The sequence below is a fragment of the Castor canadensis genome, chromosome 19 (assembly GCF_047511655.1).
Source record: "Castor canadensis chromosome 19, mCasCan1.hap1v2, whole genome shotgun sequence".
NCBI lineage: Eukaryota > Metazoa > Chordata > Mammalia > Rodentia > Castoridae > Castor > Castor canadensis.
In genome coordinates, this window is record NC_133404.1 from 8,230,661 (window position 1) to 8,245,274 (window position 14,614).

Consider the following 14,614-nt stretch of genomic DNA (forward strand, 5'->3'; position numbering starts at 1 on the left):
AACAGTCCCTAGTGTTGCAAATGTCACTTTCCTGTCCTCAGACTCAGCTCCTTCAGAGCAGAACGTATGGGTCTCCAGCACAGGGTCAGGACTGGTGGGCCCAGCAGGTGGAATCCTCCCAAGGTCAAATTCAGCTGACAGCAAGTTGAGGCTGCAGGAGTCTCTGGGGTCGGCATCCGCTTCAGAGTCCGGGTCTAGATTTGTGCTGAAAGTCCCTTGGGCTCCAAAGTGGCCCTTTAAAGCCGTGGGGAGGCTTTCTAGGGACCAGCAGCCCTGAGCCCACGGGCCAGACCTCCTGGGAGAACTGGAAGCCAATTTGCATCAGAAAGAAAGCTGACTTCATTGAAATTCGTCTCAGCCTGAGTGAAACAAAACCACCAAGAAAAGGAAAGTTTTAGTCCGGAGCAACTCCCCTGCTCAGGAGTTTTTGGAGGAAATGGGGCCCTTTGGGTCACTCCAGGCGCCACCCGCCCCCGCCCCGGGCCCGCCCCCACTGCCCACTCAAGGGCAACCTCTGGCCGTGGGAGACCCAGCTCTCTGCCGTGGATGCCTGCAGCATTCTGGAGCTGGCTACGCGCCCCCCAGGGACCCCAGCATTCCGGACAGCAGAGAGGCCCCTCAGGACACAAGCATGGGGACCACCCAGGACAACTTGGAAACCAGGTAAGTCGAGTCAGGTCTCTGGACGCTGAACCTGGGGTCAAGTTCTAGACTCTGCTGTGCTGTGTGTGAGCCTGAGCAAGCTACTTCTCTCTCTCTCTCTCTCTCTCTCTGAGTTTCCGTTCTTCACCTCGGAAAGGAAGGGAAGGGTCTAGAGGATCTCTAAGAGGGTAATGACAGGTCATTTGGAGTGTGGTCAGTGCGTCTTCTCCCCTGGCGGCCAAGAGAGGCTCAACTGAGCAATGAGTCACATCCCAGGGTGTGAGCTGGGGGCTGCAGTTGCATGAAGAAAGAATTTTTCAGTCTATAAAAATGTTTCTTGTTTCCTGAGGGGACTCTGGCATGTGGGGTCAATATTGACAAGTTTAGGGAACAGCCAGTGGTTTCCATTCCAGGTTGCTGTGTGACCTTGGCAAGTTCCTAGCCCTCTCTGGGCTGCAACTTCCCATGAGCACAATGGCTGAAGTTTTCCTAAAGTCCTTCCACTGTGTATAATCTACTAGTCCGTGATATCAAAAAGGCAGATAAGTTTTATCAGGCACCCACCCACCAATATCCACTCTGGCCCAGGTCCCCACTGGGAGTAGGGAATCCTGAGAAGATGAGAGACCCAGTCCTGGCCCAGTGCTCCCCAACCAGCCAGCAGGGTGAGCGAGCTCTGGAAGGCCGGAGGCTAGATGGGGAGGCCAGGATAAGGGCCAGTGGCTGAGCCCTGTGTCAACGGGGAGAAACTGGCATTGTTTGAGCTGGACTAACACCACCACTGTTATCCCACGGGGTTATGAGAAGGGAAGGTAGGCTGGAAAGAGAGTTAGGGCGCCTCAGAGACACAGAGGCCCCACAAAGTGCAGGTGGCCTGGCCCTGCCCTGGCCTCTGGAGAACCCCACTGAGCCAAAGCATACGCCTGTCCTTCCAGAAGCAAGGGCACCTCACCCACGAGGCCTCTAAGAGGCCATCCTGGACACAGAGAGGCCAGAGCCCCTGGGGGAAGCTGACCCGACCTCCTCACTAGGACCCATCATTGTCTCTGGACTTTCATGGACGGGTTGGTAGGGAGTCAGTCTCAGGCCCATGGCAAGGAGAGCAGCAGGAGGTTCTGGGTGCCGGGCAGGGGCCTCTCCACCCTGGAGGAGGCCTGGGCCTGCTTTGCACATCCCACTGGGGGAGGTGACCAAACCTGGGCCAAGCCCCAGCCTGTGCAGGGAAGGACCCCATGGTGGAAGGGTGACTAGGTTCAGGGACCCTAGTGGAGGAAGAGGAGAACCCAGGGCTGGAGGTCCTTCTTCCTGAGTGGCTTTGGGCAAGTCATGTAACCTCTCTGAGCCTCAGTCTCACCTCTGTGCAAATGGACATAGGCGGCCCGGCCTCCCTCGGCCCTGTGGGAGAGTGGAGTGAATGACATGAGCTGTGTGTGAAAGTTCTCCAAAGCTCCAAGCTGCTCTCCACGGCATGGCGACCCCCGCAGTAATGTCAGCAGAGGCCGCAAGGCCCGTGTGTGCCTGGGTCCCAGTCTAGCTCAGCTCCTGATGTGATGCTGGGCAAGATGTCCTCTCTGAGCCTCAGTTTCCCCATCTGTCAACAGGGCAGGTAAACTTGCTCTGGCAGCCCTGCAAAGCAGCTATGAGGAATGGTTGAACCCTTGTTACACATTTTCAGAAGTCAGGGACCATGGCTGTAACTGCTTTTCGGTGCCCCTCTGTTCCTTGTCCTCCAGGCCAACACTGGCAGCAAGGCTGTGTCTCGGGCCTGCCCTCTGCTCCTGGGGAAAAGCGAGCCTAAGGACATCTGTCCCCTCCTTTCCCATGCTGCACAGGGGCAGCTGGTCCCTCATGCTGGGTGCTGGGTGGGGTCAAGGACAGGAGTGGGCGTCTGGAAGGAGGCGGCCAGGACAGGGCTAGGAAAGGCAGAAGCCATTGGGCCAGAACTGGGGCCCTGTGGACAGCTCGGGCTCTTTGTGTTCTGTGGCCTTTGAAGCTGAGGTGGAGACCATGCTCCCCATCCTGCTTGTGGGACAGTCCAGGGCCTGGGGGGCGCCTGAGAGCCCTCTGAGCCTGAGGGAGGAAAGTTATGGACGAAAGTCTTTGGAGAGCCCTAACATTTTTTTTCTAACTGCGTCAGCATGTGTTATGTATTTTTTCTAACTATGTCACACGGAGGTTTCATGTGACACTTCCACCTGTGCTTACAGTGTACCTCCGTTAGGTTCACGCCCTGCATCATTCTTCTTCATCCCTCACCCCTTCTTTTTTTTTTTGTTTATTAAATTTTTATTGTTTTATTGTTCATATGTGCATACAAGGCTTGGGTCATTTCTGCCCCCTGCCCCCACCCCCTCCCCCACCACCCACTCCGGCCCTCCCTCTCCCCCCCCTCAATACCCAGCAGAAACTATTTTGCCCTTATTTCTAATTTTGTTGTAGAGAGAGTATAAGCAATAATAGGAAGGAACAAGGGGTTTTGCTGGTTGAGATAAGGATAGCTATACAGGGCGTTGACTCACATTGATTTCCTGTGCGTGGGTGTTACCTTCTAGGTTAATTCTTTTTGATCTAACCTTTTCTCTAGTTCCTGGTCCCCTTCTCCTATTGGCCTCAGTTACTTTTAAGGTATCTGCTTTAGTTTCTCTGCGTTGAGGGCAACAAATGCTAGCTAGTTTTTTAGGTGTCTTACCTATCCTCACCCCTCCCTTGTGTGCTCTCGCTTTATCATGTCTCACCCCCTTCTTAAAACAATTTCAGATTCCATTATTTTATTTTCACACAAATACTTCTTAAGTACATTGACCATATTCACCCCTCCCCCTGCCCCCTCCCACCAGTACCCAGCCCCCACAGGACCTGTTTTTACTTTCTGTCCTTTAGGTTTTCAAAGTGTGCACTTGATTTTCAAAGAGCTTTCACCGTGGTATTTCACACACTAATATATTTTACCTTAATCGGATTAGCACCTCTATCACTCCGAGAAGGGGACTGAAAAGCTGTGGGTCCCCGAGGTGGCAGGTGGGCCCCATGTTCGTGGAGTGGCTGCAGATGGGACAGGGCGGGCCAGCTTGCTCCCGGGTCTAGAAAGAGGCTGTCACTGCCATCTTAGGGACCCCTGGGCTGGAGCAGGAGGTGGAGGGGGGCCTTGAGGGTGGGGGCATCAGAAGCTGGGAACCTGCTTTGGGGAGGTGGATCTGGCAGTGGAGGTGGGGTGGACAGGAAGCAGGATGCCAGGAGATGGGCACCCCAGGGTCTTACCTAGCTCAGGGAAGGACATCAGGCTCTGAGCTGACCCCACTCACCCCAGGTCAAACATGGGGTGCAAGGAGGAGCCCCCTAAGGGCCAGGATGGGGATAGTGCAGCCAGAGCTTTCCAAGCTCCCTGATCATTCGAAGAGGAGCCACCAGAATGGCAGTGTTCGCAGAGGACACAGGTGGCCTTCGAGAGACAGAATCCTCAGGCCTTCCAGTTCTAAAGTCCTCTCCCTCCCACCACCCAGGATGGAGCTGCGTGGCTACTCTCTTTCCTCTCTTTGGATCCATAAGACTACATTCATCTCCAGGCAAAAAAAAAAAAAAAATTAAAGAGATCCCATTTCAATAAACAACCTGGCATGGTGACTTATGTTATAATCCCAGCTACATGAGAGGCGTAAGAAGGATAATCGTGGTCCAAGGCTTGTCCTTCAGCCAAATGGGGGAGAAAATAACTAAAGCAAAAAAGGCTGGGGACATGGTTCAAGTGGTAGAGCATCTACCTAGTAAACCCAAACACCAGTACCCCCAAAAATAATAATAAACTGAGGCCTGAAAGATAAGCAGGAGTTGGTTAGGAGAAGAGCTAAGTAGGGAGAGGCCTGTGCAAAGGCCCTGAGGTAGGAAGGAGCTTGTGGATTCAAGAAGGTTAGAGACCAGTGAGAACAGGGTAGCTCTAGGACCATCAGAGGCACAGGAAGTCCAGGTTCTGGTGTCCAGAACTCAGGCACAAAGGAAAGGGCTGGGGGTGGAGGGAGGGAGGGAGCCAGAGTCCCTCGGTACAAACCCGGCCTGGTCCCAGGGCCTACACCTTGAGCCACTCCACCAGCCCTTTTTTGTGAGGTGCGGTCTTGTGAACTACTTTCCCTGGCTGGCTTCGAACCGCTATGCTCCTGCCTCAGTCTCCTGAGTGCTGGGATTACAGGCGTGTACCGCCAGGTCATGTTAAATTTGTTTTTCCTGAGCTGTCGTTCCATTTATTTAGCTCTTCTTCAATTTTTTTCAACATTGTGTTGCTCCGTCCAATTAAAAAATCTTTTTCTCTCTAATCCTTGGATCAAATAATTTCTATTTTGTTTGCAAATTCACTCGCACTTTTTTTTCCACTTTTTTTTTGGCAGCACTGGGGTTTGTATTTGTGAGGTAGGTGCTCTACCACTTCAGTCACTCCACCAGTCCTATTTTTTTTCAGTTTTCAATCTGAAACCAAGCTCATCTTGGGCTGGTGGAGTGGTTCAAGTGGTAGAGCACCTGCCTAGCAATTGTGAGGCCCTGAGTTCAAATTCCAGTACCTCCAAAAAAAAAAAAAAGTCTGGTCTGGGACTGCTCAGATTTAACCCTGCCTGCCCCCAAGCTGCAACAGCTTTGGTGATTATTTCATGTCTAATTCTTCCTTTTCCTCATAAAACAGAATTCATAAATCATAATTCAGTGACTCCTTCGTGGGTTGTTCAAATGCCTGAGCAAGTCAATGCCTGTAGAGCGACTGGAACGGTGCCTGGAATAGTAAGAGTGAAGCCTCAGGTTTTCAAGAGAGAAATTTTTTTTTTTCATTTTTCTTTTATTATTCATATGTGCATACAAGGCTTGGTTCATTTCTCCCCCCTGCCCCCACCCCCTCCCTTACCACCCACTCCACCCCTCCCGCTCCCCCCCCTCAATACCCAGCAGAAACTATTTTGCCCTTATCTCTAATTTTGTTGTAGAGAGAGTATAAGCAATAATAGGAAGGACCAAGGGGTTTTGCTGGTTGAGATAAGGATAGCTATACAGGGCATTGACTCACATTGATTTCCTGTGCGTGGGTGTTACCTTCTAGGTTAATTCTTTTTGATCTCACCTGTTCTCTAGTTCCTAGTCCCCTTCTCCTATTGGCCTCAGTTGCTTTTAAGGTATCTGCTTTAGTTTCTCTGCATTAAGGGCAACAAATGCTAGCTAGTTTTTTAGGTGTCTTACCTATCCTCACCCCTCCCTTGTGTGCTCTCGCTTTTATCATGTGCTCATAGTCCAGTCCCCTTGTTGTGTTTGCCCTTGATCTAATGTCCACATATGAGGGAGAACATACGATTTTTGGTCTTTTGGGCCAGGCTAACCTCACTCAGGATGATGTTCTCCAATTCCATCCATTTACCAGCGAATGATAACATTTCGTTCTTCTTCATGGCTGCATAAAATTCCATTGTGTATAGATACCACATTTTCGTAATCCATTCGTCAGTGGTGGGGCATCTTGGCTGTTTCCATAACTTGGCTATTGTGAATAGTGCCGCAATAAACATGGGTGTGCAGGTGCCTCTGGGGTAACAGTCTTTTGGGTATATCCCCAAGAGTGGTATTGCTGGATCAAATGGTAGATCGATGTCCAGCTTTTTAAGTAGCCTCCAAATTTTTTTCCAGAGTGGTTGTACTAGTCTACATTCCCACCAACAGGGTAAGAGGGTTCCTTTTTCCCCGCATCCTCGCCAACACCTGTTGTTGGTGGTGTTGCTGATGATGGCTATTCTAACAGGGGTGAGGTGGAATCTTAGTGTGGTTTTAATTTGCATTTCCTTTATTGCTAGAGATGGTGAGCATTTTTTCATGTGTTTTCTGGCCATTTGAATTTCTTCTTTTGAGAAAGTTCTGTTTAGTTCACATGCCCATTTCTTTATTGGTTCATTAGTTTTGGGAGAATTTAGTTTTTTAAGTTCCCTGTATATTCTGGTTATCAGTCCTTTGTCTGATGTATAATTGGCAAATATTTTCTCCCACTCTGTGGGTGTTCTCTTCAGTTTAGAGACCATTTCTTTTGATGAACAGAAGCTTTTTAGTTTTATGAGGTCCCATTTATCTATGCTATCTCTTAGTTGCTGTGCTGCTGGGGTTTCATTGAGAAAGTTCTTACCTATACCTACTAACTCCAGAGTATTTCCTACTCTTTCTTGTATCAACTTTAGAGTTTGGGGTCTGATATTAAGATCTCAAGAGAGAAATTAGATTCCAGCTGTCGGAGGCCCTGCCATGGGCCCAGGGCCTGGGGTGACTCTCTCTGGTTCACCCTCCACCTTAGAGCCTGGGTTCCTTCCAAGCAGGACCAGTCCCAGCACCCGGCCGGGCACAACATGAAGCCTGGCCCTGCCCCCTGCACCCCACACCGTGAGGGTCATGTGGAGCCTCAAGAGCAGGCAGCACCCTGACTTCCTTGCATCCCCCTAGAAGAAGCTAGGACTTAGAGGTCATCTCACACATCCCGGCCGCATTGTTGAGATGGGATAAGTGAGGCCCTAGTAGGACTAGGAGAGTCCCCAGTCATACATATGGTACCCCAAATAAAAATGGCAAGCGATGACAGACAGTCACTTTCTAGGTCTTTCTTGGGGCTGGAATTATGTCAGCTCTAAGCCTCAGATTGCCTTTCCTGTGATGATCAAACCCACCAGTTGACAGTTATCTGTCTGCATCCTCAATGCCACTTAAGAAAATAGCTTAACTCTGGAGGCAGAGATCAGGAGGATCACAGTTCAAGGCCAGTCCGGGCAAATAGTTTGTGAAACCCTATCTCGAAAATACCCGACACAAAAAAGGGCTGGTGGAGTGGCTCAAAAGTGAAAAAGTGCCTGTTAGCAAGTGGGAGGCCCTGAGTTCAAGCCCCAGTGCCACCAAAATAATAATAATAATTAAATAGGTGTGGTGGTTGGGCAGCTAGGTACAGTGGTTCACGTCTGTAATCCCAGTCATGCAGGAGGCAGAGGGAGGAGAATCCAGGTTAGAGATCCACCTAGGCAAAAGTATGATATCTTACCTGAAAAATAGATGAAAGCAAAAAGGGCTGGGAATATTGACCGATGATAGAGGACCCGCCCAGCAAGCACAAGGCCCTGAGTTCAATCCCCAGTCCTGGATTTAATGTGTGTGACATTTTTCAAAACGCTGACTGGGGAAGGGTGTAATGTACGGTTGGAAGCAGGGCTTTAGAGGACCCTGACACACTTCCCTATCTACACCTCCCTCATCCTCGTCCCTGTCCTGCCCCACCCCAATCACCCAATGGATCTGAGGCTCGGAATAGGGGGCTGGTTAGGGCACATGCCCTGGAGCCCAGCCACCCAAGTTCGTATCTGACTGTGCTCTGCAGAAGATCTTGGGCAAGTCAGTCATCAATCCGTACGTCAGTTTCCTCATCTACACAGTGAGGACGGTGACAGAACTTCCTTGGGCTGTTGTGAGGATGGATGTATCCACACATGCACCAAGGTGCATGGAGCACTTAACCCAGTACCTGTGAGTTCCTGGCTAGCACCGTTGTTATTTCTGACTGACTTTCCCCACCTCAGGCCTGGCATCCTGGCAGTACCCAGCCTTAAGGCCCTTACTTTTACGTACTGAGGTTTGAAATCAGGGTCTACACCTTGAGCCACTCCACCAGCACTTTTTTTGTGTTGGGTATTTTTGAGACAGGGTCTCGCAAACTATTTGCCCAAGCTAACTTCGAACTGCGATCCTGCTGTCCTCTGCCTGCTGAGTAGCTGGGATTACAGGCGTGAGCCACCGGCGCCCGGCTGCAACCTTATAGCCTTGTGCTAATTGGTACAGCAGTCATCAATCATCGCATGACCCAGGCAAAGCCTGGGCTAAAACTCAGAGCTTTTGGTGTCCCAGAGAACTTGGTCATGGGTCTGACCAGACTTGCCCACTCCTTTGGGGTGCTGCAAAGGAACCTGATGACTGACGATTTCTTTCCTTGCAGGAGCAGTGGGATTCAGCTGGGGAGGGTTGCTCACTGCCAGGAGGGTTGGCACTGCCAGCTGGGGTGCAAGTGAGCTGTCAGGAGGCCCCACCCGCCAAGGTGGAGGCTGGGGAATGAGTCTTCCTGGGTGAGGCTTCTCAGGAAACACTCCTGCTACCTCCGTGGGGCAAGGGCCCTGGCACCTGCTGCAAAATGTCCCTTCTGGGAATAGGCCTGGGAGATACGACTTAGACTACCTTCTTCCCCCCTCCCTCCCTCCCGCCCTTCTCTCTCCTTTTTTTTTTTGATAGGTTCCTACTGTGTAACCCAGGCTGACCTCAAACTCTCAATCTTACTGCCTCAGCCTCCCAAGTGCTGGGATTGCAGGCATGAACCACCATGCACAGCCACCCTCATCTTTTTTTTTAATCTTGGAGGCACTGGGGTTTGGGCTTAGTGTCTCTCACTTGCTAGGCAGGTGCTTTTACTGCTGGTCTGTCAGCCCTTTTTTTTGTGATGGGTTTCTTTGAGATAGGGTCTTGCAAACTATTTGCACAGGGCTAGCTTCGAACCTCGATTCTCCTGGTCTCTGCCTCCTGCTTAGCTAGGATTAGAGGCATGAGCCACCCCCACCCTCATCCTTTCTGATGAGGCCACACACCCAGCAGATCTCTGCTTGGCCCCCTTTGAGCTGGGAAGACAAGACTGGATGGTCTGGGTCTGTCACCTGTGCCAGCCTCCTCACTGCCTCATTACCTCATAAGAAATAATCAGTCCCTTGCCTCTTACCTGCTTCCTCTCCTTACCTTCACTGCACCTTCCCCAAGCCTGGGACTGGGGACCCCTCAGTGACCATCATCTCCAAGCCACATCCAGTTGGCTCCCCCCACCCCCCTCCACTCCACCCCCATGGCATGTGGGAGGTGCTAGTTCAAAACCCATGGTAGGATGCTCCAAGGTGTCAGCCACCAGGGGACATCACTTCCACTCTGGGAATAGAACTTAATCAATATTTATTTCCTAGCAGATAATTAATTACATTTTAAAAAGCAACTGCCAGCCCCTAAATGCCAGGTGCCTTGGAAGGGAACCAGCCAGGCAACTCCAGAAAGAGGCATGACAGCTGGGGTCCCTCCTGGGGGGCTTCTCAGAGGAGTGGGTGGCACTGAAGTAGTAGGACTGTGTGGGGCAGGCTCACTGTGGGTTTTGCCAAGGCATGGAAAGGGGGTTCCATGTTTTTGAGCCCCCCAAAACCTCTTCAATTTGGAAACTACACTCAGAGGGGCCATCCAGACACCCAGGGCGCTGAGCATCTTGGTATGGGCCCATGCTAACCTTGAAGTAGGGACATTCTCCTGCCTGTCCCTACCTCAAGAGCCAAATCACATTCTCACCACCCTGCTCAGCCCGCGCCAGGAGCTGGGAGTCAGTTGCATCTTAGCTGTCTGGGTCAGGGGAGAGGTCTGGATTTCTTTTGTGCAGGGTTGGTGTTGTTAATACAGCTTGGTCTTCTGAGGCCCCAGAGAACCTGAAGCAAGAGAGCCTCTGGGTGCAGATGGGCGAGGGGCTGTTAGGAGTTTCCCAAAGGGCTCAGGACCAGTGCTTTGGAGGGCTGTGGCTAGGGCATCTGAGGCAGCAGGGGGCAGGGACCACTGGGGAAAGAGGCCTTTATGGACTGGAATTGGGCAGAATTCTCCAAGTTGGGGTGCTGGCATTGACCTATCAGCGATCGGGTAGTCATTGACCATCTGGCCAGGCAAGAGCCTTCGAACAAGCCGCTGACCCCTTGCTGCCTCTGCCCCCTGCTCCTTAGCCTTGAAATGGGGTTGAAATATCGCCCCCTTCCCTCCCACACACACCCACTGGCTGGGCTGTCCTGTTCTCACCTCATCCAACCCCTACTCAGCCCTAGAGGTAATTTGGGATTTGGATTGTAGTTTGCAGGTGATAATTAAAGATTACAAGATTGGTGATCTCCTCAAGGGGTCCAGGAGCTAAGCCCTGGGGATGGCCCCCAGGGAACCCTGGTGTGAGTGGGGGAGGAGAGACACAGGATGAGGGGGAAAGGGCTCCACAGGGAATGGAGGATGCTAGAGGGGCCAAGGGCAAGGCACAGGAACCTTGGTTACCATGGATAGAGGCTCTTCAGAGCCTGGGTCAGGATAGAGCGGTTCACTGTGTTTTATAATGCAAATAATGGGTAAGCCTAGTGTGCCTGGTATCGTGGCTTCAGACCCAGATGTGGAGGCTTAGGTTTAAAATGCTTTGGGTAGGTTGTGGTGGTACACACCTGTGATCCCAGCTACTCTGGGGGTAGAGATCAGAAGGATTGAGATTTGAGGCTGGCCCTGGCAAAGAGTTACCAAGACCCCATCTCACCAAGGAAGCTGGGTGTGGTGGTTCACTAGGGGGCAGAGGTAGGAGGAGAGTGGTCCCAGGCTGGTCCAGGCAAAAAGGTTGGGGCCATTTCTAAAATATAACTAAAGCAAAAAGGGTTGAGGTTGTGTGACTCCCGTGGTAGAATTACTACCTGGGCTCTAAGTTCAAACCCCAGTACTGCAAAAAAATAAATAAAATAAAACGCCAGCCCTGCCTCCTGCTGGCAAGTCTAGAGCTCTCTGAACCTCCATTGCTTCATCTGGAAAATAGGTCGAATAATAAAACCTACATTACAAGACCCTGAAGACAAGTTACTAACACAGTTGACATGGTATGTGTTCTTAGTAAGGAAAAATTAAAATGGCACCAACACACACCCACACACACCCCAAACAAGTCACACTTCCGGCCCAGCCCCAGGGGCCCAGGGCTGGCTCACAGGTGGAGCGCCCAGCAGCAGGAACAAATCCTCCCGAGGCTCTGTTGAGGATACCAGCCAACAAATTGCCTCTCCTGCCTGCACCTGCAGGTCCCTGTCCTGCTTCCCGCCCCTGTTATGTAAGAGTCACCCAGGTGGGCAGCTGGGACCTGTGCCATGTGGGTCAGAGGTGTCTGGAGCCACACCTCACCGGCAGCCCCAGGGCAAGCTGGGGCGGGTCCCCACTCACTCATGCCCAGCCCAGTGCCTCATCACCCAGAACCTGGGCACTGCGGCAGGCGGCTCCCAGTTCACCATGCCTTAGCTGCAGGAACAAGGGGGGTGCTGAGCCCTTCGCCTGCCAGCTGCAAGGAGGAGGAAGGTGAGCAGGGTGCACTGGGTGGTGGACCCACCTCTGCCTTGGGCGCTCCTTGGGGTCTGTGGGCAAGGAGCCAGGACAGGGGAGAGCAGCAGAGCTTGATCTTTGGGCAGACCTAAAGTAATCAAGGGCAGAGCTTGGGGTCCACCTTGCAAGATAGTGGGGAGGCCAGGGAGGGCCTGCTGCTATTGTTAGGGGCTGGGAGCTGGCCTGGGGGGCCAGGACTGGGGGATCTGGAGGAGCCACTGCTTTCTATTTGGGGTTTTTTAGGATAAGGGGAGCTACCTAGGCACCATCTTCCAGTGAGATCCTTCTCTGGCTTCTGGGAGCCAGGTTCTCCCCTTGGCCTTAAGGAGAGAGAGGTGAAAAGGTCAAGTACACCAGGGAGGTTACCGGTACAGGGATCATGGGTCTTTGCAAAGCAGGAGTCCTAGAAATGTGACTTATTTGCTGGTCCCGGCGAGCGATTGACTGTGGGGATAGAGAGACCAGAGCCCCAAGGCAGCCCCACCTCCCGCAAAGCGTGCGCTGTTTGATTTGATCCAAGGGACAGTAAATTGCAGTCAGGTGCCTGGCCCGGGAACAGGGAGTCACGCCCAGAAAGGACGGCAGGGGCCCCTGGCTCGGGTGACTCACGGTGTGTCTCTGTTGCAGGGTGGTCCCCCTGCGGGACACTGTGACACGCCCTCTGGCTCTCCAAGTGCAGTCGCCCCACAGGGACCATGCCAGAGGTGCTTCTGCTCAGGGCAGCCAGCTCCATCCTGAGGACAGTGTAAGAACAAGGGTCCTGCCTTTCTCCTGCTACCTGCCCCGTCTCCTGGGGGAGTACTCAGCACAGCACCTGGCCCCCTGACTTGGGTTTGGGTTTTTTTTTTTTCACCCCACTGACTCCCAATCTCACCAGAGTCTTATTACTCCTCAAAAGATCCACGAGAGCCCACCTGTGATAACCATGAGAGCTGAGTTTGCACAAAACACTCTTCCTAAACCTCCCTCTCCTCACGGCAGCCTAGGATGCAGGTAGATGTCACAGCTCAGAGATGTGCAGTGACTGACCTCGGTCACACAGCTAGTAAAGTGAGTTGAATCCTGGCAGGCAGATGGACTTTGTGAACTTCATTGATAGGCTGTTTGAAGAAAACATTCATTAAGCACCTGCTGAATACCCCTGCTGAGGGTTGAATGGGAAGAAGGGGTAGCAGGAACATCCAGGTGATAATCCTCATCCATGTGGGGTTTGTGCGTTACACACAGAATGACAATTGGAGGCAAAGGTCCAAACAACATTTACTAAGCTCCAACAGTGAGTGAGTGCTCATGACCGGAGGACAGAGCTGAATCAGGGGTAATCCCTGCTCTCCAGGAATGTTCCAAGCCATGTGTGGCTTTCAGAGTCCAAAGCTGCCTGAGAGGTGTTGGGGAAATCTAGGAGGGTTTCCTGGTGGAGGAGGTTGAAGGAGGCCAGAGAGGCTTTGGACCCGAGTTCGAGTTGTTCCCGTTGGCTCTGTTGGCGAGAAGGCATAAGGAGATCTGGAGAGATGGTTGGGGAGAAGGCAGAGCTCAGGTCCTCCCACATTGCCCTTTCCCCACATCAATCACAGATGGCAAACGCAATTACTCCAACATGCTTTGCTTTCTTGCTCACCAGGGAGGCGCCAAAGAAGTTAGGTTTGTTTGTTTCTGTGAAAGAAACAAACAAGAGAGGTGTTTATAGTGACAGTGCTTTTGGGAGGTCTTTGTCCTCATCAAGGTGAAAGTTGCTGCTTTCTCCCTTTCCTCCTAAGAATCCAAAACACAGACAGCAAGTCAGCCTCCCCAAGGCCCCTCTCCCACCATTATTGTCATTTTCATTTTGCGGACCTGGGGATTGAACCCAGGGCGGCTCTACCACTTGAGCCACACCTCCTGCCCTTGTTGTCTCTTTATTACTAGAGGTGAACTTCCTCCTCTGGGCCAAGGACATTGGCCACTTCAGGAGCTTTACCTTCCAACAGGAGTGTAATTTTCCAGAACGACAGGAATAAAATGTTAGTCACCTTCCTCAGGCAACCAGACAGCTGGGTCATTTACCTGTTACCTGTCCTTCTGGAAATGGCAGAGAAGCAGAAGCTGGGGGTGAGCCAGAGCCCTGTGTGCTCTAGGCAAGCACACTCTACCACTACCCATTGTCCTCAAAAACTTTTTTTTTTTTTGAGACAGAGTCTCACTGTGTAGCCTAGGCTGGCCTGGAATTCTCTATCCTCCTGCTTCAGCCTCCCAAGTGCTGGGATTAAAGGTGTGTGCCAATTTGCCCGCCCCCACCAAATGCTTTTGAGAGGTCAAAACAGAGAAAGGTTTTGAGAAAACATGAACGGTCCCATTTCAGAACATCTCCTCTGATTTAACCTCCCCTTCTAACAAGCGTGGTGGTCTTGTTTCCTATTCTACAAAATGAAACGGCAAGAGTGGGAAGGAGAGGAGTGACTAGAAACCAGCATGCTGACAGTGACAAGAGTGACTACTGCGGATGTAGGAGAGGATAAAAAACTGAAAGAACAGCCTTTGCCAGCAAGGAAGCCAATGTGTGAGACAGCCAAGGCGTGGATGGTGCTAGCTACAAGGCAGTTTGGCCCACTTCTGTGTGACAAGCCAGGCGAAGAAATCTGTCACTGGCTGGAACCCCAAGTGAGCAGGAAAAGGGTAGAAGGAGACTTAGTGCATGCTAATTCGCCATAAAGGGCTCAATTTCAAAGGGAAAGAGCAAACCTGATTTGGGTGGAAAATTAGGTTTGCGCTTCCTCTTAATCACATACTCCAAATTCTTTAAGTACAGGACATAGGGTTGAATTAACACCCT

The 14,614-nt window shown here is 51.7% G+C and overlaps 1 protein-coding gene across 6 annotated transcripts in view; it reads left to right on the forward strand.

Moving 5' to 3' along the window:
- The first annotated feature begins 421 nt into the window (after positions 1-421).
- Acsbg1 (acyl-CoA synthetase bubblegum family member 1) overlaps positions 422-14,614 on the forward strand; it is a 50,642-nt gene continuing 36,449 nt past the window's right edge. For 3 of the 6 annotated variants that reach the window (XM_074061881.1, XM_074061883.1, XM_074061884.1), the window contains exons 1-2: positions 11,659-11,781; positions 12,433-12,550. In XM_074061881.1, the coding sequence (XP_073917982.1) occupies positions 12,501-12,550 (50 nt within the window). In that variant the 5' untranslated portion in view covers positions 11,659-11,781; positions 12,433-12,500. Of the gene's footprint in view, positions 664-11,326; positions 11,782-12,432; positions 12,551-14,614 lie in introns of those variants that run through there. The other 3 variants (XM_074061879.1, XM_074061880.1, XM_074061878.1) reach the window with 2 other exon arrangements.